Source organism: Etheostoma cragini, chromosome 11 (assembly GCF_013103735.1).
Source record: "Etheostoma cragini isolate CJK2018 chromosome 11, CSU_Ecrag_1.0, whole genome shotgun sequence".
Lineage (NCBI taxonomy): Eukaryota > Metazoa > Chordata > Actinopteri > Perciformes > Percidae > Etheostoma > Etheostoma cragini.
The window spans coordinates 10,090,371-10,109,410 of NC_048417.1; the positions used below are offsets into that span (position 1 = coordinate 10,090,371).

The following is a 19,040-nucleotide window of genomic DNA, read 5'->3' on the forward strand; positions in this document are numbered from 1 at the left end:
GCATTTTTTAGAGAAACATAAATGTCTACACACCTCCTCATATAAAGGAAAAGGAATCAGTGAAAGGAATGTTGATACTGTCCTGTAAATCAACTATACACACACCTTGAACTCTAATCTCTTCAGTGTATACATTAAAAAACAGCAGCGTCAGATTTTCACTAGGTTCACAGCGCCCACCAGCTGGGGATGAGCTGGTCTGAGAGCTACTAATTGGCCTCAAGGTTTTGACCAGACCACTCTCATACTCAAGGCTCTTCTGCAGAAACGTGACTTTGTTGTGTGTGGTTCTCTTCGGTTTCCTAGACAGCACCAAATGCAAGAGAGTATCGACGGGTGAGTTGATGCGGGCTCCCAGGAATGTGGCACATTTGCATTTGCTCTGGCCTCTTACAGTCGCACCTCGCTGCTCCCTGCTTTTGTGCTGCTGTTCTCACTCACTAGCTGCTAAATGCTGACACACAACAGTGTATTGTATGGCACAAGGCCAAGTTTATGGTGGGGCGGGGGAAGGGGGGTCTATTGACAAAGTAACAAAGTGAAAATATGCTGGGTCATCTACCTAAACAGTGGTGCGTCCCAGTGAGAGTTAGATGACTAGTCTGAGAGTTAAATCACTAGTCTGAGCACCCTGTTAGCAGTATGAGATAAGTGTCAATCTTAACAGGTAAGTGAAAACTAAGTGCATTTTTCTGAAGGCTGTGAGTGACTTTGGTCTTTTGCATGACGGTGAGTGCTGTGATTCATTTCCCTAACACACTGAGCTTACATCACTCAGTTTTCTGCAGTTGACCCGTGTGCTGTGTTTGCAAACTAACACTTGGTTACAGGTTAAAGGTCTAGTCCAGCTTATTTTCAGCAACAGTCTCCAAACATTTACATGGTGGAAGTTATTTTGACTATTTTAATTTGTCATGACATATTTTCTACAGTTTATTCATGGTTGCTAACTGTTTTTTTACCTTGTGAAAAGCTTCTGCCAGGATATGCAAACTAAACGTCCCCTCCACTTCTCCCTTTAGCTACTGATGCCCAGGGTCTTTTTAAAAAAACTTTATAAACACTTTCTTTCCACAGGAGTAAATCAACAAGCGATATCTTGGTTGACCCCACCGTCATCCAGCAGGTTCGCTTCGAAGAGCTGCAGAAGTATCGTGAGCGGATAAAGTCAACTGAGGATAAGTGGCAGGATGTGAGTACAATTTATTTATGACAACTGCACGCTAACACTGGAGGGGATCTGTTTGCTTACCACTATTCAAGAATCAAGACAAGCTGACTTTGGCAGAGAGACGTTTTGTATCCAACCAGAAGTGAAAAGTGAGCACATGATCTAAAGGATCAGTGCGGCAATCAGGAGATGAGATGTTATGGTGCAGTCTGTGGCCCAAGGTGAAAAGAGAGCTGTTTAGATAGAAGCAACATCTGATTGGCTCACCACTGCCCTCTGGCAATTGACTGTCCTCATTTCCAAATCAGTGTCTGTTGCAGGAAACACCACAACCTGTAAATACTAATCATATAATGAATGTGTTATAGTGCAATATGGACAGATGATATAAGACACAAACCCTAGAATGAAGAGGTATTGCATTAATCCATGTAAAGTTGACTTGAGGGTGCAAGTTATTCCTAAAAAATAATTTCCAAAGTGCAGTGGTGCTCCAGTTTTAAACACCAGTAATCCATAACAGGTGCTCATTCTTTGGTAAGTAAATTCAAAAGCTTTCAAAACTTTATCCACATTATATTACTTTCTGTGAAAGTGGTGTGCCTGTCAGCAGTCTGATTGGTGTCATGGCAAAATAATGGAGTCTTAAAGCAGCATTTAGGTCACTCAGTCCCCAATACACAGGGGAAGTGAGCCGGGAGGAGCCTAAAGCACACAAATAGAACACCTTCAAATGTAGCCCTTTCAGTTTTTTTGTCTTTTTTCTCTCTTCCCCAACTTCACTCCCTTCAGCTGTGCAGTCATCCATGCAACACAACCAGTCTGTTTTATCTAGATCTGAGCTAAATTGTTACAAAATGGTGCATCAGGTAATCTGGGCTTGCTTTTGCTGCAGGACTTGAGCAAATGGAAAAACCGGCGCAGGAGTGTCAACTCTGACATAGTGAAAAAGAAAGAGGAACGGGAGAAGATAGAGGAGATCACATTCAGCAACAGAAGGTCCAAGACCTTCAAGGAGATGCAAGAGGAGAGGTAAGAATTAACATACCTGATCAGGGCCTTTGGATAGTGCAGGGATAATGCATTACGTTATTGGTAGATTCTTTTTTTTTCTGATCCTTGTTTTGGCCTTAAAGCAACAGACACTGATTTTGTTCCTCTTTTACACCTTTTTTACCCTCGGAGGGGGATTCTCTGCTAAGGTAATTGAAGAAATGGTGTGCACGAGAAGTTTTGCGGCATTAAACACAGAGACAGGAGGATTATTTGTGCAGCAGTGAATGAGTAGACTGTAATTGTGGCTTCAGTAAGTGGGAAAGTGTAATCTAATCATGGCGTACAACCTGCCTCCCTTTTTTCGCCCCACCTCTCTATCCCCTCCTTTTTTCAACCTGTGCTCTTCTTTCTTTTTTCCTCCCTGTCACTCACTCCCCTTTATGTCCCCTAAATTGCAATCCTTTCGATCCTCATCCTATTTTTCACCCATCACTGTCCACCTTTTTTTGCTATTTAACTCTTTATCGGATCCCCCTTCTCTTCCTCTGTCCTGTCCACAGAGAAAATAAAGGACAGAACAGCATTGGGGGTCGTCTCCCGTCTCTGTCTCACCTGGACAGCGAAGACGTATTTGATACACCTGTAATTACCCCACGTACCCGGACCTTTCCTACCAGGAGCTACACTATTGACACTCCTTACTGTTCCTCCGAACCCCTTGAGCCTTCTCTGAAAGAGGCCGACCCCCCTGCTGCCTCCCCAGCGACTGGCAAGGCCGCTTCGCCTCCCACCTCATTGGAAGTTGACATTGTGGACAGTCCTGCAGGGAGCGACACCACAACCACCATCACTTCCACCATCACTCCCACGAGCCGCAGCTTTTTCCCCAGCTCCCTGTCTCCAGCAGCAGCAGCAGCAGCACCTTTACAGAAGAGTCCAGTCTCAGAACGCACCAGCACAGTCAAGACAGAAGAGACCACAACCACCATATCCTCTTCTAGCTTCCCACAAAAGGTGCCTGTGCCAAGGTCCTCATTGTCGCGCACACAGACTGAGGTGGGGGCCCCCTCATCTGGTTCTCTGTACAAACAACAACCACAGCCCATCTCAATGGAACCTAAGCCTCCTGGTGTGTCTCGGGTTTCCGCCTCCCTTCCCAGGAGCTACCAGAGATCGGATAGCGCACGTCTGACCTCAGTTATCGCACCAAGGCCCTTCGGAACCCAGTCGTCCCGCCTCACCTCACTCCCCCGAGCCGCTACAGTGAGTACTAGATAATTATACAACTTAATTCAAACTACCAGTGCAGCACAAAGGGGTTGAATTACATATAGAGTGTAGGAGGAGACAGTGTTTGTTTGGCAGTAAATCTTTGTCTATGTTGGTCAGATACAATGTTAATTGTTTTGAGTGCATCATTGTTACCCAAGAGTCCGATCTGATTACTGTGTGAATAATGGATGAAGCTGGTGTCTTTATAATGCTAACTCAACTACCAGAGCTGCTATTTTTAGCCTCCCTCACAGTCATTACTGCTAATGTTGTATCAGATCATTCAGGGTCTGTCAGAAGAAGATTGTGAACTCTAAAACAGCTTCACACTTACTTAAAGAGTTTGTCCATTTGACTTCACACCCATTCTAAGATCTCTTAGAGATTTTAATGTATTTTTTTATAATCAACAAACCTGTGTTGTTCAAGTTCATTTAACATGATCTCATTTTTAAGTATTAAAGTCTGCATTCTTTGACGATCTCCATTCACCCGGGACAGACCGACAACTCTCAGAAGCGTGTCAACGGCGACGCCACTATTTCTAAGAAGTCTTTGGTGCCGAGCCGCTATCACCAGTTCATGACATCTGAGGACGAGACTCACTCTCAGTCCAGCTCAGCCCACAGCAGTGAGGAGGAGGAGGAGGAGGAGGAGGAGGAGGAGGAGGAGGAGGAGGAGGAGGAGAAGGAGGAGAAGGAGGAGGAGAAAGAAGACAAGACCACAGCAAAGAGCATCACCTCTACTCAGAGTGTCTCACCTGTCCCTCCTCAAATCAAGAGTGAAGCTCCAGTCAGTGCTGCTCCAGCCAAAGAAACTAGCCAGGTATTTAAGTTCCCCTCTGTTTGTAAAACTAGTCGTCTTGTATATTGAAGAGTGTGTTTGTTACACAGATCTTATATAATGCTGACAATTCGAATAGTCACTGAATGTATTTTCAGCTGTGTGACAACTATTAAGTGAACCCAAATGCGTCATTAAATAAAATCTTTGCTTCAACCTATTTTCTTATGTAAAAGTGATTAGTAATAATGGAGCACTGCACTGCATACATTAAAGAATAGCAACAGGTTGGCATTAAATCAACTGCCCTAAATGAATAATTCAAGGCGTTCTTGCCAAAGAACACAGACACACAACTAGACTCCCAGTTTCTCCACTAAGCTGTTTTTTGCGTGGTTGTGAATTGTTGTTCTCTATTCATCTGTGTTGGTGTTTGGTTTTTTAGGAGAACTACTGTGAGATGCGGATCAGCCTGAACCAGAAGCCCAACAGCAGCAGAGACTTTGGCTTCCAGGCGGCCTGGGACTCGACAGGAGCTCGCATCACGTCCATCCAGCTAGGTAACAACAGCAAAAGATATTTTAAAGAAATACCTTTAAACAAAGGGATTTGATGGGCAGAGCTTTATTCACCTACTAATGTAATGTGTGATTGTCAGCCAAACTGGCAACCTTAAACTCCAACATTCCCAGTGGTTAAAAAAAAAGATTGGACGTTGGTCATATTTCCCTCTCAGTAAAGTTGACTGATGTATTCACAGATATGGTGCAGCAGTACCGTTGGAAACCAGTGCCCAGGCATTGTTTTACAGCCAGGCACTGCTGGATAGTTGTCAGCAGGTTTTTGAGTCCATTGCAGTGGCGATGCCAGACCTATATAGGGCAGCATCTATCTGGGTCACATTTGCTGGGCCTAAGCCTCACTGTTTCTTCTGCAATTTGTCCACCTTTGCATCTCTGGTAATTTAGTAACATTTCACTAATACTTTTGACACCCAACGTCAGTGCGTGAACTCTAGCTTTCAGTAAGTTTTGGTTGTGGAATGGATTGAGTCAACCCTGTCAAAGTTTCATTTTCTTGAATTAATCACCATTTCTATGTGCCAGTTTTAACCACTTGGCGATTATTTTAACAAAACTCCTCGATTTATTGCAAAACCAAGATTTTTGCAGAAATTACAACAACAGCAAAAACCTCAGTATGTATAAGACACAAATCATGCAAAGCAGCACGAATTAGCTAAACATTCATGCAACAGTACATTGGCTGTTCAGCACATGCAGCCAAGCAAAGCAGTATGGAGCAACATAACATAAATGACCAATACTGTTTACCACATTATGCACGCATTAGCCATGCAGAGTAATGAGACATAAAATCAAATGCTAACAACCAATAGTCTCAATAGGATGTTAGAAAAGTTAGTAAAATGCAGTACTTGAAAGCAATACTTGAAAGAAGTACACGTATCTTACCAGAAAATGACTTTGGTAGAAGTTAATGTCACCTTTTAGAATATTACTTGAGAAAAAGTCTAAAAGTAAAATCTTAAATTAAATCTAACGTTTACTGAACTTAAGTATCAAAAGTAATTTTATGATATTAAATGTGTGTAAATGTATTAAAAGTAGTAGAAGTAAAAGTTAAAATTAAACTTTGATTATGAACTTTATTGTGGCTTCCTTATAGTGAAGCATAATTTGCAGCGTTTCCATACCCTCTTAAACATCAGGTCTAATAAACAATAAAGAAAAAAACAGAAACAGAATTCTATTTGTTTTGTGAGATAGAATCTTTTACTCCCAACATACCAAAACATTTCTGTCAAGTAACAAAGATGCTGAGGGGAAATGTAGTGGAGTAAAAGTATACATTTTATTTAGGATATGTAGTGGAGTAAAAGTAAAGGTTTCCAGAAATATATTTTAAAAAAAGTAAAGTACAGATATGTGAAAATTCAGTACAGTAGAACAGTAAAGTACAGTAACAAAGTATTTCAACTTTGTTACAAAACAACACTGGTAAAATGGTTATAAGCACAAATATAGCACAAAGTCATAATTGTATAAGTATGACTACCACACTGTTAGTAAAATACTAGTAAATATGTAATGTACAGTATGTTCGGTCTTGTTTTACTTGGCTGAAGTGAAAAATAAAAATGAAAAATGTCGGAAGAGTCAGTTTGTGAATCAGTAGTTTTCAACTTTGTTTAGTATCTGTAACACCAAATACATTTATGCATGTACATAAAAATGTAGACTGTTTCTATAAAAAAAAAATGTAATGGAAGTTTAAAAAAAAGACATTTTCCAATACTTTAAACAGTGGCTTTGTTCCTTTTTTCTTGGCATGGGAAGGTTTTTTGTTGATACAGTGTTAAATTATTCAATTGTGGAGTCTTTATGGCAAGGATTATTTTGGTGTGAATGAAAACTGTGATTAGAAGTCAATCCCATATGTTCTCATATCAGGTACATTTCTTGTACATTCAATTTCAGTGAATTAACTTAAAGGACCACTGCAAGAATAATTACTGTTAGGAGTGTTAACCAACTATGAACCTGCAGTGGTAGACTAGAATTGTATACTTTCTCTGTTGCTGATGACATGTTTCTCTGTCTCGTTCAGGCAGCCCGGCAGAGATGTGCCAGCTTCATGTCGGAGATGAGGTGTTAACGGTAAACGGGCACCAGGTGGCAGAAATGAGCTACCCAGACTGGAAGTCCTCCATGGAAAAGGCTCTGCAGGAGGGCAGTCTGATTATGGATATACGCCATCATGGCAAAAACAGTGAGTCATCTGAACGCTGTGTGTCTGAAAGTGTGTGTTTGTTTGTGGGAGATTGAATTTAACCACTTTAAGGGTTGCATTCCTGGACTGACAGTGGTGCTTATGCTGCGTGCGTTGCTAACCAGTTTTGACACTTTAAATTGGCCCGTTAACTATTGTGAAATCATCCATGAATGATCTCTTGACAGCCAAGCAGGGATGGACCTGTAATTTTTTTTTTCACTCATCTGACAAGGGAAGACTATAATTGTGTTGACCTCTGTGGTTCCTTTTTATTTCTTTTTTATTTTCTACCTGAGTGAATTTTTCTTGTCCTGTTTTCTCTTTCTTTTTCCTTTTACATTTCTACTGGTTGTTTCTTCTTTTTTCTGACTTTTCTGTCTCATCAGCATTCCTCTCTGTGTTCATGCGGTGTTTTCCTTGTGGGAAACTAACCCGGTTCAGGTCCATGGTCCTCTGAGGGTGCTGTTTTCACAGTGTTAGTATAACAGGCTTACTTATACCAACTACGTAAGTTGTCATCTTCCTAAGATAACAAACCACCCAGAGTCGCTCCCTTGAACTAACACACAGTACCTGTTAAAATAGTTTGGTGAAGCCCGGTGGTTGTGAGCCTGTTAGAAACACTGTGTGGGTTTATGTAAGCTTTAATAGGCTGCATGGCTGGGGAAGGTTTCTTTGTCACACCCTGCTGCTCTCTATAATAACACAACAACAGCAACCTCATCCCATGCTTTATAGTGTTCTTTTTGTAAAACAATTCTATGTCGAATGTATGGGTTTTCACATATACACGACTACTGCATACACACACAGAAATCATGGTTCTGTGTGCAAACGCACATCCTATTTTTTGTCCTTGCATTGTCTGGACGCAGAGTGGGAAAGTGATCAACCTTCCCTGCCATTTAAAAGCCATAAGACCATCAATCTTACCAGTACGGATCCGATACTTGTAGGTTCCCCTGACAAAAACACTGTCAGCTCCAGCCTGGATTTCACCTCACGCTCTTCCATGGAAAAGCTGGCATCCAAAGAGGCTCCCGCCCATCCAGTTGTCGTAAGTGACCTAGAATAAACTCAGCTTTGATCAAGTTTTATTTTTGTATTGAGCCCCTTTAATGAACATACACCCTGTCATGTCTCCCTGCAGGAGGTGGCTTCAAACGGAGTTAATGGAGGTTTCCGTGAACAGTCTGTGACGATGAGGAACAAAGGTAAAGAGCAGAGCACGCAATCAGAAAAGTTATAGAATTGATCATCACCACTATGAACACACAAACACACTGATGGTGTCACAGGGTGGGTGTCACTATGTTGACTTAGTTTTTGGAGAAACATATTTGCAAACACTGGACTATTGTGAATGACATTGATGGAGATTTACTGTGTCATGTAACAAAAAAAAAAACATACATACATATATATATGATACAAATCATGTATTGGTAATATAAGATGGTATATTACCTTGTAAAACTTGTTTGTCTTCTCAACTGCCCCTCACTATATCCTGTTTTTCATTTCTCATGTAGAGTCAGAACCCATATCTTTGAAAAACTTAAAACGGAGATCAGAGTTTTTTGAAAAAGGTAAAAAAAATAAAAAAGCATGGGCCGAATTGGGGTGGGGTCTTAATAATATTAATGACTTCTGTGTAATCTGGTGGCTGGGTTCTCTGTGCTTTTTTCTCACTCAATTTTTCAGATTCCCAAAGGATTTTTGCATGTTTCTTATCAGTCACATCTTCATGTTCAATTAATAAATAACCTATTATCAGTTGATTATGATATTTTCGGGGATAGAAATAGAGTCCTCCATGGCTTTGGTGCTGAAGCATAACCTTTGTGCTGTGCCCCTTCCCTCCTTCAGGTGGCTCAGGGTCCAGTGTCAATGCGCTGGTCTACCTCTGTGGTAAACAGGGTTGAGTGTGCAGTGACCTCCTCACCTTCGCTTGGTACACTCTGGGACACTGACATGCTTTTCAAACCGAGGGAGCTAGGGCATAATTTCCACTGGGGACAAGGGGAACATGTCTCCCCACACTTTTCAAATGTCAATTTGACTCTTTTGTATCACCACAGTCGATAAACCTATGTAAAAATGCAGGAAAGGAGATTCAAATAGAAAGAAAATATTTTTGGTGGAGGACTCCCAGACCCCCTGTTTTGTGTCCACCATGATGAATCATCAGTTCATCATCACAATAGTCACAACATAATGTATTGAAGAAGAGACCCCATAAAAGAAAAATGAAAAGAAAACACAAAACATTCTGGATGTATAAAAGCAATTCATTCAAGCTCCAAAGGCTGGACAGCATGTCAGACAATACGCCAGCGTACCAACCACAAATACAAATCTTTGACTCCTGCAGTGTTTGTGGTGTCCATGTTTAACACATGGTTACACTTTCAATTTGCTGCGCATGAAGTTGAAAGAATTCCTGTTGATCTTTTGGCATGCATGTATTGAACCCTATGGTAGCCTTTTCTGACTGGCTGCGCTGTACTTGCGGGCATCTTAAGTATGCATGCTGCTCATATGTGTTTGTCTTACTTTCAGTGCGTTTGATCAATTTTTTGATTTTCCTATTCAGAACTATTGGGCTGGCATCCAATGTAAATATTAACAAGTGGATGATTTTGAATTGAAAGAATCAGTATCAGTCATAGTGGGTGAAATGTAACCTTTGTTGCTTGAAGGCTTGTTGAAAAAATATTTACTGTTTGTCGATTTAATTGTCATTTTCATTGATGAATTGGCACTTGACTCGACGAAGTTGAAACTTTAATAAGCCTGTCAACTTTGTGTTGCTGCAGTATATCGCCTCAGGTTTAACTTCTCTTCTAATGCTCTGCCTGTGCATGCCAGAGGTATTGACTGGACAATTTTCTTTCTTTTTAAGGTGGATCAGAGTCTGCAATGCCAGATGTGAGTAGTATAATCAGTGCATATAGGGCTGTTTTGTCTCTTGTATGGTGTTTGCTTTTATAGCAGGACAACATCTTTAAAAGCAAATGGCACAATTATTACAATGCCCAGACCCATTATTAAGAATCTCTTGTGCAATAGTTCACTTAAAAATGCTGGTTCATTCTGCTTCTTAAGCAAAATAAAAGTGGTCCAATCAATCAACTATGATTGCGAGGGAACTTTAATTTGTATAAAAGTAAAATGAAGAAACTAAAAGACTCTACGGAAAATTTTGTTGTATTTTGTATTAATTGTAAAGCCCTTTGAGACAAGCTTCGTAGATACAATTGACATGACTTGACAATACCATAAATTCAGTTAGGATGTCATACAGTTGTTGGCTGATGTGATGCAGTTGCCTCATTCTCATGTGTGTCTTCTCTGTCTGCAGATACCTGTTCCTTCAATCATTCCTTCTTCCAGCCGCTGGTCCTGGGACCCTGAGGAGGAGCGCAAAAGACAAGAGAAATGGCAGAAGGAGCAGGAGCGCCTCCTACAGGTACAAAAAGACACACTTGTGAAGCAGTGACATTATGTCACAGAATGCCCTCCGTTGCCAGTTTATTAGGTACACCTAGCTAGAACTAACGCCTGGTGATAAATCAGCCCTGCAATACGTCCTAACTTCAGGAAGGTTACAATGTTCTGTTTTTGTTAAGTGTACTAGCGAGGTTCTGATTTTCTTTCTGGTGCTGTTAGAAACTTGAGAACGCAACAATTCAGATAAATCACAAAACAATGAAATAAGGACACTCAAGGGAGATAAAAAAAAAAAATATTATAGCCATTTGAGTTTTCGTTAATGTAATGTGTGTGATTTTACTTTTGTTGTTATATTTTTGATTGTAAGACTAGGACCGTATTCTAATTTGTAACAAATATAAACAATACTCTAATCTTTGTTCTGCACTCATTGATATAAACACAATGGACAATATACAGTTTCACAGAAGTAACAAAAGTAACACCTCTCAGTAAAACACATTACAGTTACAACCGCACAAAAAACTATATCTACTAAAATAATCATGAAGCTGAGCAACCCGTCTGAATCAGTTTCAATAAAAATTAAACTCTATAACCTTTGTAGGTAGGATATATTCCAGGACTGTTGTATTAGGCTGCATTAGTTTTAGCGAGGTGTACTTAACACACTTGCAACCTAGTATATAGTCCATTAATAAAACTGAAAATAACAAATGAAGTAACATCTCAATCTATTTGATCTAAAATACCGGACAATCCGACAATGAGTTGAGGCACAGAGCTTGAATGACAGGCTAGGAATTCCTTACAATCAAAGAAGACTGCACCTTATAGGCTTCAAACTGAAAACTGTACAGAGCGTACGGGATGCTAAAAGTAAAACATCTGCCGGGTATCCAACTTGTAGTAGAATCCTATCAAAACATTTTTCCGAGGGTCTATTTCTGGATGGAGATCAAAGGTGTCCAAGCAGAGCGCTGTAGCTAGGAAGGCTTGTTACTCCTCCAGTCTTTGTTCCCTGTTGGATTTACGGCCTGATTTCATGATGTGCCAGGGAGACATCCTGCCCTGGGCAAGCTTCTCTAGGTGGTTAGATAACATATAGTTGAGCTTGGAATATAATACAGCTACGATATCTGTTTAGCTTTTGAACAAAATACTTTTTCTTTCCACTATACTGTGCAATATTGTCATAGACATGTTCATATTTTCTTTTTTGTGTTCAAATGCTTTTTTATTGAACAAACAACATAAACACACTTACACATCAGCAGCATGTTACAGGTAACAGAAACAAACCTGTAAAACCCCAACCCCCCAGGAATGTTAGAAAAAAATGAAATAAGGAATGTTTATACAGTATATATACATACACACATCATATACAGTATATACACATATGCAAGACAATATCACCCCATCCTTCCCAGGACCCCGTGGGCTCAGCCTTTTAATGTCTCTGCTAAAAGGCACATATCCACATTCACCTTTCTAGCTCCATTGATGTGGGCTGTTGAATGTTCCATATAAATTATGTCAAGAAAGGTCAGAAGCCACTGCTTAATGGTCAAAGTGTGTGGGTGCTTTCAGCGCACTGCCACCATTTTCTTTGCAGTTGGAAGCGCAGCAAGGACTATCCTTTTTCTAAGGAAAAAAGAAATCTGGTGTGATTTATATTTTCTTGTGTGTATGACTATGTGCATGCATGTTATTTCATTTGAATGACCTTTGACTGTACGCTCTTTTCTGTCCAGGAGAAATATAAGCGTGACCAGGAGAAGTTGCAGGAGGAGTGGCTGAAGGCTCAGCAGGAGGTTGCCGAGAGTGTAACCCAAGAAGAGGTAACATTTTAATATGTATAAATTATGGCCTAATACCTAGAACAGCCGGAGGGTAATTAAAGGGGGCAGTAAGTTCTGACCCATAGCAGTAAATTATCTAAATGTATCCAAAGCATTTTAATAGGGTCGTTGGTTGAAATTGACATAAATATCAGCAGTTACGTGCCAAGGAGCTGGCTTGTCTGGCTTTTATAGCAGACGTCCGTTTTACATAAAAGTTGGGGAAAGAACGAGTAGAACAATGTTTAGTCATGTTGATATTCACTTAGAACATACAACATGTGGGGCTATGCTTCCTGTCATGATAGGAGTCTTTTCAGCTCAAAGTTTTCTAACAAAACCTCTGCTTTGATTGGAATTTCCAAACACTTGCTGGTTTGTCACCTCAGGGGATGACATGAGTTTATCCTCTGTTGTTGCAGTTGCTCCTATAGGTCAGATTACATAAGGCCATCATTGTGGTAATTGCTTCCTCTTTTCTGTGGTTTCTTCTCTCTGGCAGCCTGGGAGCCTAGAGATGATCAGACACAGCATCAGCCCATTCCCGACCCTCTCTACCACCAGCCAGCCCACCTCTCCTTCGTGGGAAGAGGAAGAGAGAAAGAGGAAGGAGGAGCAGGAGCGCCAGAAGCAGGCAGAGGAGCAGGAGCGCCAGAGGCAGGCAGAGGAGAGGAGGAAGAGGGAAGAGGAGGAGCGTGAGCTGCAGCGTCTCCAGGAGGAGAGAAAGAGGAAAGAAAGGCAGGAGGAGGAGGAGCGGAAGATGAGGGAGGAAGAAGAGCTAAGATGGCAGAAGAGGAGAGAAGAGGAGAGGAAGGAGGCGAGCAGGCGGCAGGAAGCTGCAGAGCAACAGCGCAGAGAGCGGGAGAGAGCTTTCGAGCAGCCGCAGCAGTGGTCAGTGAAGACACTGCGCCTCCTATTACCCTCACACTTTACTCACACATATTCCTCATCTGTCCATCATGTTGATAATAACACACTGAAGTGAAAAAGACATAACCTGCTTTGTTGTCTGTGCATTAACGTAACTGCAACTAATGTGTTTGCATGTGCTGTGCTCCACCTTTGTGTTTGTGTAACTCGTCGCACCTCTCCCTCCACCCTACCCTTCACCAAAGGGCTGATGGCTCCCATGGCTTTGCCAATGTCCAGCCATCACTGTCCTTTACAGACAGGTTAGTACAGGAGGGATTGTGTTTGCATTTATCAAACTGCATCTTAAGTCATACTTAAAAGATATCGCTTCATGTTTTATTGAGCTGGTCAACTATTGGCACTAATAACACCTGTTTGCTTCCTAACCTATTTTTAATTTGATTTTGCCTTAGAGTGATTACAATTTATTGTAGTATTTAGCAATAATGAGTTGACTAGGTTATATTGACAAAAAGTTATTTTAAGTCCCCTAATTTAGTGTTTATGTTCAGTACAGTATATGAACATCTGATGAACAGTTTATTACACAATATAATGTAGTTGTTTGCAGAGGCAAGTGTTAACGTACAAGTGTTTCCCACAACTACAACTCCCCTTTGGGCATCTATAAGTGGAGAATAGAAGATGTAATTAATTACTGACAAATGCTGCGCCTTAATATGCACTTAGTTCTGCTTACAACTACAGGATAGTGTGTAAACCATTTGTTAAATGTATGTGGCTTATAAATATGAAATAGGGGGAATTCAAGTGTTAACATTTGTATTGTATTGCTAAATTAATACATCCTCCTTTCACATTAGCTTCCCCACATTTTCAGCTCCAATACCTTCTCTGAGTTTTTTATATAATTCTCTGCACCAGGATTTATCTTGGCAACACAATTTGTTCTTTCCTCAACAAAACTGCCAAAACAGTGTCTCACAAGCATTAAATACTGCCAAACACCGACACCCGTTTCTAACAAACAAGAACAATTTGTTACTCACCTGAAAACATATAAACCAGGTACATAATTTCAGATCCTTGTGTGTCTTTGAAGCAGGGAATCATGCTTTTCCTTTGTTATATTATCAACACATTTCTCAGTACAAAACATCAATACATTAGTTTTCACTGTGGTATTTCAAATCAAAATACTACTCAGAATACTTGTATTTTATGGTGGTAAGAATAATGGTTGTAAAATATGTTCTATAAAAAGAGCTACTATAAGTAAAATTAACTTCTTCTCTTTTTAAACTGGGCCCTAACAGGTATTTTATTTTGTTTGACAGGACAAAATCTAAATCATCCCCCCAGCTTGATGAAGAAGAAAAACCTCAGAGAAAAGGTCAGTTTTCTAGATTTTTTTCCATTAGGTTCTATTATAGTTGACCTTTAAACAAAAATAAATGATGGATTGAATGACTGTGAATGCAACAGCAATATGAGTCCAGACATATTAGAAAATTTATATACTGGCCCGTTATACTCTTCATTCTGATTGTTTTTACAAATGACTCATTGTACGCATGTTGTTGCATACACATGTGGGCTGTACTCTACCGTAGGTGTGTATGTGCAGCCGGGGGGCATGGCTCACTGGCTGCAGGAAGAGCAGCTTAGGAGTGCGCGTGATAAACAGGCCCAGAGTCATCGGGCTGCATCAGAGCTGGAGACCGAGAGGAGAAACATCCTCAATGCCATGAGATACAGAGAGCCGGAGAGAGGTGGGCTCGGCCCCTGATCTGCTCTCATTATGACAGCTTTGATCAGCCAATGAGTCAATTGTGAAATTTCACCAAATCAAAACTTACAGCTGCTTGATTAACAGCTGACCAATCACATGGTAAATCAATCAGCCGGCCGAGCAGGAAATGACATGCAGTAAAAACTCATTGATTGCAGGGATGATTTCTCTCAGGTTCCTTCTATAATTTCATTGTACTTTTCTGATTTTTAAAAGTGCTAGTCAAGACTGGAGAAACACTGCTTGTACATCATCCAAGTCTCTTTCTTTCTGTTCCATTTTGTCCACATTCTCTACCAGTCCTATTCTATTTTTGACTTCCCAGAAACTTTTCATTTCACCCAGCATAATGTTGAGTTTATCTCTCCTCTCTGGGTGCAGTGACGGGCAGTGGATTGGGTGATAAAAGGAGTCAGCAGTCTTTGTCGCAGGCAGAGCTGGAGCGGCAGCAGATCCTAAACGAGATGAAGAAGAAGACTCCGCTGCTGATGGACAAAAGCTGGATCCGCGAGCGTTCCTCCACCACCACCATGATCCAGGAGTCTGACGTGCCACCCATGCGAAGGTACAGTCTACCCGGCATGAATGACACTAAACTAATATTATCTCTGTTGTGTGATGCTGGTGGTTGGCTTTTCCAAGTTACTAATATCCTGTTAACTTGTCTTAAGTGCTGAAATTAAAACATTTATTATTCTGGCTACCACTCTGACTTTGTCTCGACAAATTTGATTGGCCCATTGGTAAATATTCAAACATAAAACCAACTGCTGCAGATACAGTTGGTAGCCAGACATTTTACATGCCTCTAACGGGCTAACGTGGGTTGGCTTTGCAGAGGTGAGTCTCTTGACAACTTGGATGCCTCCTACAACTCCTGGCGGTCATCATGGACACCCAGAAGTAACGCTTACATCCCAAACTACACTCGGCCTCACTCTGCCCTCTCTGGCAGCACTTCTTTTTACGGTGGTGGGTTAGGGGGCCAGCGGCTCGGCTCCTCCACTCTGCCTTCCTCCTCCTCCACGGGCTCCCTCCGCGGCGGGGCAGGAACCCCCTCTTCCTCTTGGTCCCAGCAGTCGCCTTCCCCCTCACCCTCCTCTCCATCACCCACGTCTTCTGAGGCTGGCGCCCCAGAGCAGCGGAGCAGGTACATTCAACAATAATGCTTTGCTTAACACCCCCAACAAGCTGCCTCTAACATCTCACTGGTGTACTGGGTTGCATTATTCTAGCTGGTGTTGTTAAAGCATAACCATAAGCAGTGGTGGCAAAGGGCAACTGGACCTCAATTGTTTCAATTTGTTCTACTTTTCAATATATTATTACATAATGTTGTATATGACTTTGTTTTAATGTGACATTCTCCATCCGTTCACCCTCCATTTCACAGCGGACTCCGACTTATCAGTCCTTTATTTTTATTTTTTTTTACAGATTTCCAGTTGAATACCATTTGCACATTCACATTTGTTTTGTGTTCATGTGTTTTGAAGCAACACCCTGTCATTGATGTTTTAATGAGCATTGTTTCCCCATTATTTTCCTCCTCTCGTCAGGAATAAGAAAAGAAAAATTGATGTTTTATATATGACACAAAAATGTTTAATTAAAACTTATCATTAAAATGATTGATATAGGTGACTGAAAACTGTAATTAAAAAAAATGCAAAAGCATCTTTAAATATTTTACAGAATCTTTTAAATTGAGCTTTGGTCATCAATGAGCTTCTGCTCCATTTTAGCAGGAGACATAATTGGCTCCCATCCAAAATGAATATTTAACTAAAGGCCAGCATTGGCAAACAAATTACTTATTAGTTTGTATACCAGTGTGAACATGTGTTTTGTGTGTGTGTACATGCTTGCATTCATGCATCATGCATGTGAGCTTAGCTCTCGAATCACAGCTGTGCATTCTGTAATCCAGGTCAGTGAGTGGCAGGAAAATCTGTACGTTCTGTGACACCACACTGGGAAAGGGAGCAGCCATGATCATCGAGTCCCTTGGGCTCTGTTATCATTTGGGCTGTTTTAAGGTGAGAGCTGGGCTTGTGTTGGCCCCCGAACACATCATCAACACTCCCCGGCCGATCCTCAAAAGCTAACCTGATCACCCTTTTTCTTTTATCACTAACCTGGTCAATCCTGGTGAGTCTCACGGTCCTGTTTTCTTTACAGCTGAGCAAAGTTGATTTTTTTTTGTGCCAAAACCTGCACGCCAAACTAATCAACCCCTCCCTCACCTTGTCTCTTTTCACCAAACTTAATTGTAAATTCTTCATGGAACTTGGGTCTTCACTTGAGTTTGGACACCTGCTTTTGAACAGTGATCCATCCTGCTAAACTTTGTCATCTGATTTATTCTTTTCCCTTCATTTTTCTCTTTCTATACATACAATCAAGGGACCTCCTGTCTCTCCTCGTTACTCCGCCTTTGGACTTGGACACTTTGTCTAGCTTTAAACTCCCTTTTAGTAGCTCTTTAACTCTTCCTTCTCCTAAACTACCTCAGTGTATCGACTGTAAGTCGGACCTGGGAGGATCGGAAGCCGGGGCTGAAGTCAGAATACGAAACAAGCAGCTGTACTGTAACACCTGCTACATGCGATTCAAAGGTGTGTACGTGATCAGTCTGATCAGCATAATGACATGTTGTCTTCTGCTTTCTTTAAGTATAACATTGCTGTTTTTTTTTTTTTCCAGCTGGCCAGCCAACCTCTATGTGATGTGACTGTACTCCAGCAGATTGATGAAGAGACAACTTGTGACAACAACCCATGAGCATTTAAGTGAACATTGAAGCCATTGCAAATAGCTGGGACACTTGGTTTGGACATACTTCAATTTATGACTAGAAAATCTCAGTTGAATCGCTGATGAGAATTATATTTGTGGTTATTGAGAGGTTTTGCTTGCAAATACATTATCTACTTTACTGTGTTTCTATCATATTAAGTATTAAAGTTGTACAAAATGAAAGGGTTTTGCATGCACCGGACTTTTATGTTTTAGCCCCAAAGCTAGTCAAAACGTTAAATTGTCTATAAGATTATTGAGGCAGATCTTTGTAATGTTTTCCAGTGACAAAGATTTTAGACATCTTGAGAGAGTTTTCAAGGTTTCAATCTCCTCTTCCTCATGTTTCTTTATCCGAGTCTTGTAGTATTAACACGTTTGTCGACCAATGTATTCCTGTCATGTCTATGTGCCTTTTTGTTTGTAACAGGGAGAATTAATTAAGATTATTTGGAATCTTTCAAAACATATTTAAAATGGTCTGCTTGGATGGCACTTATCTGGAGTTTTCACTGATAGATGGAGGATTGTACACATAAGCAGGTTTCCTCGTGAAGATTATATCATACAGAATGGCATTCAGGCAACAGTAACATTTGTAAATAAAATGACTAAATGCGCTCATCTGTGGTTTTGTTTATTTTTCAGAAAATTGCACAATTCTTAATAATGATATTCCAGTACATGATGCAAGGCTTTTCCTGCCTCTCTGTTCAGAAATCATCATACTCTTCTTTCTCTGTCCGTCCCACTCATTCTCTGTAGTGCCACAGTCATAATGAAAGGAATTTCAATGAGCTTTTGTGCAAAGGTTCAGAGGACCTGGCTGCTCTGTGTTCTCTGAAGCCAATTTGTCATGCATATTTCATTCAGTGCACATGCATTACAGTTTGATTACACTTTGATAAGCTATTTTCTTAATATATTCTGTTTGGCTGTTTCATGAAATCATATCTGCATAAGCATACATTGAATATTCATACGTGCAGGGACACTCTTTATTGTTCAGTCTGCAGCTCCCAAATGCATTTAAACAGCAAGGTAAGACATTGTCCTCATTTCCTATGAATGGAATAAGCTCAATTGAGGCAATATGTGGAAATAAGTTGGGCCAAGCACAAATTGGCTCTGTATTCTTGAGGTGAAGCACAAACAACCCTTGGAGGCAGACATCTGATATTCTTACATTCCTTTTTTAGATTTTCCTTGCCACTCTCGTGGGAGAAAAAGATTTTAATCCTTATACTTAGAAAAAAAA

General features: G+C 40.7%; 1 protein-coding gene across 21 annotated transcripts in view; it reads left to right on the forward strand.

Moving 5' to 3' along the window:
• lmo7a (LIM domain 7a) overlaps positions 1-18,408 on the forward strand; it is a 48,537-nt gene extending 30,129 nt beyond the window's left edge. For 3 of the 21 annotated variants that reach the window (XM_034884628.1, XM_034884650.1, XM_034884645.1), the window contains 24 exons: positions 307-336; positions 1,078-1,192; positions 2,067-2,203; positions 2,728-3,430; positions 3,941-4,093; positions 4,130-4,264; positions 4,668-4,782; positions 6,854-7,015; positions 7,894-8,075; positions 8,169-8,232; positions 8,551-8,607; positions 8,888-8,929; positions 9,924-9,949; positions 10,383-10,490; positions 12,232-12,318; positions 12,821-13,209; positions 13,434-13,490; positions 14,529-14,584; positions 14,805-14,963; positions 15,365-15,548; positions 15,822-16,133; positions 16,914-17,022; positions 17,499-17,601; positions 17,690-18,408. In XM_034884628.1, coding sequence (XP_034740519.1) covers positions 307-336; positions 1,078-1,192; positions 2,067-2,203; positions 2,728-3,430; positions 3,941-4,093; positions 4,130-4,264; positions 4,668-4,782; positions 6,854-7,015; positions 7,894-8,075; positions 8,169-8,232; positions 8,551-8,607; positions 8,888-8,929; positions 9,924-9,949; positions 10,383-10,490; positions 12,232-12,318; positions 12,821-13,209; positions 13,434-13,490; positions 14,529-14,584; positions 14,805-14,963; positions 15,365-15,548; positions 15,822-16,133; positions 16,914-17,022; positions 17,499-17,601; positions 17,690-17,712 — 3,508 coding nt within the window. In that variant the 3' untranslated portion in view covers positions 17,713-18,408. Of the gene's footprint in view, positions 1-306; positions 337-1,077; positions 1,193-2,066; positions 2,204-2,727; positions 3,431-3,940; positions 4,265-4,667; positions 4,783-6,853; positions 7,016-7,893; positions 8,076-8,168; positions 8,233-8,550; positions 8,608-8,887; positions 8,930-9,923; positions 9,950-10,382; positions 10,491-12,231; positions 12,319-12,820; positions 13,210-13,433; positions 13,491-14,528; positions 14,585-14,804; positions 14,964-15,364; positions 15,549-15,821; positions 16,134-16,913; positions 17,023-17,498; positions 17,602-17,689 lie in introns of all 21 variants that reach the window. The other 18 variants (XM_034884637.1, XM_034884630.1, XM_034884632.1 and 15 more) reach the window with 18 other exon arrangements.
• Positions 18,409-19,040: the final 632 nt, after the last annotated feature.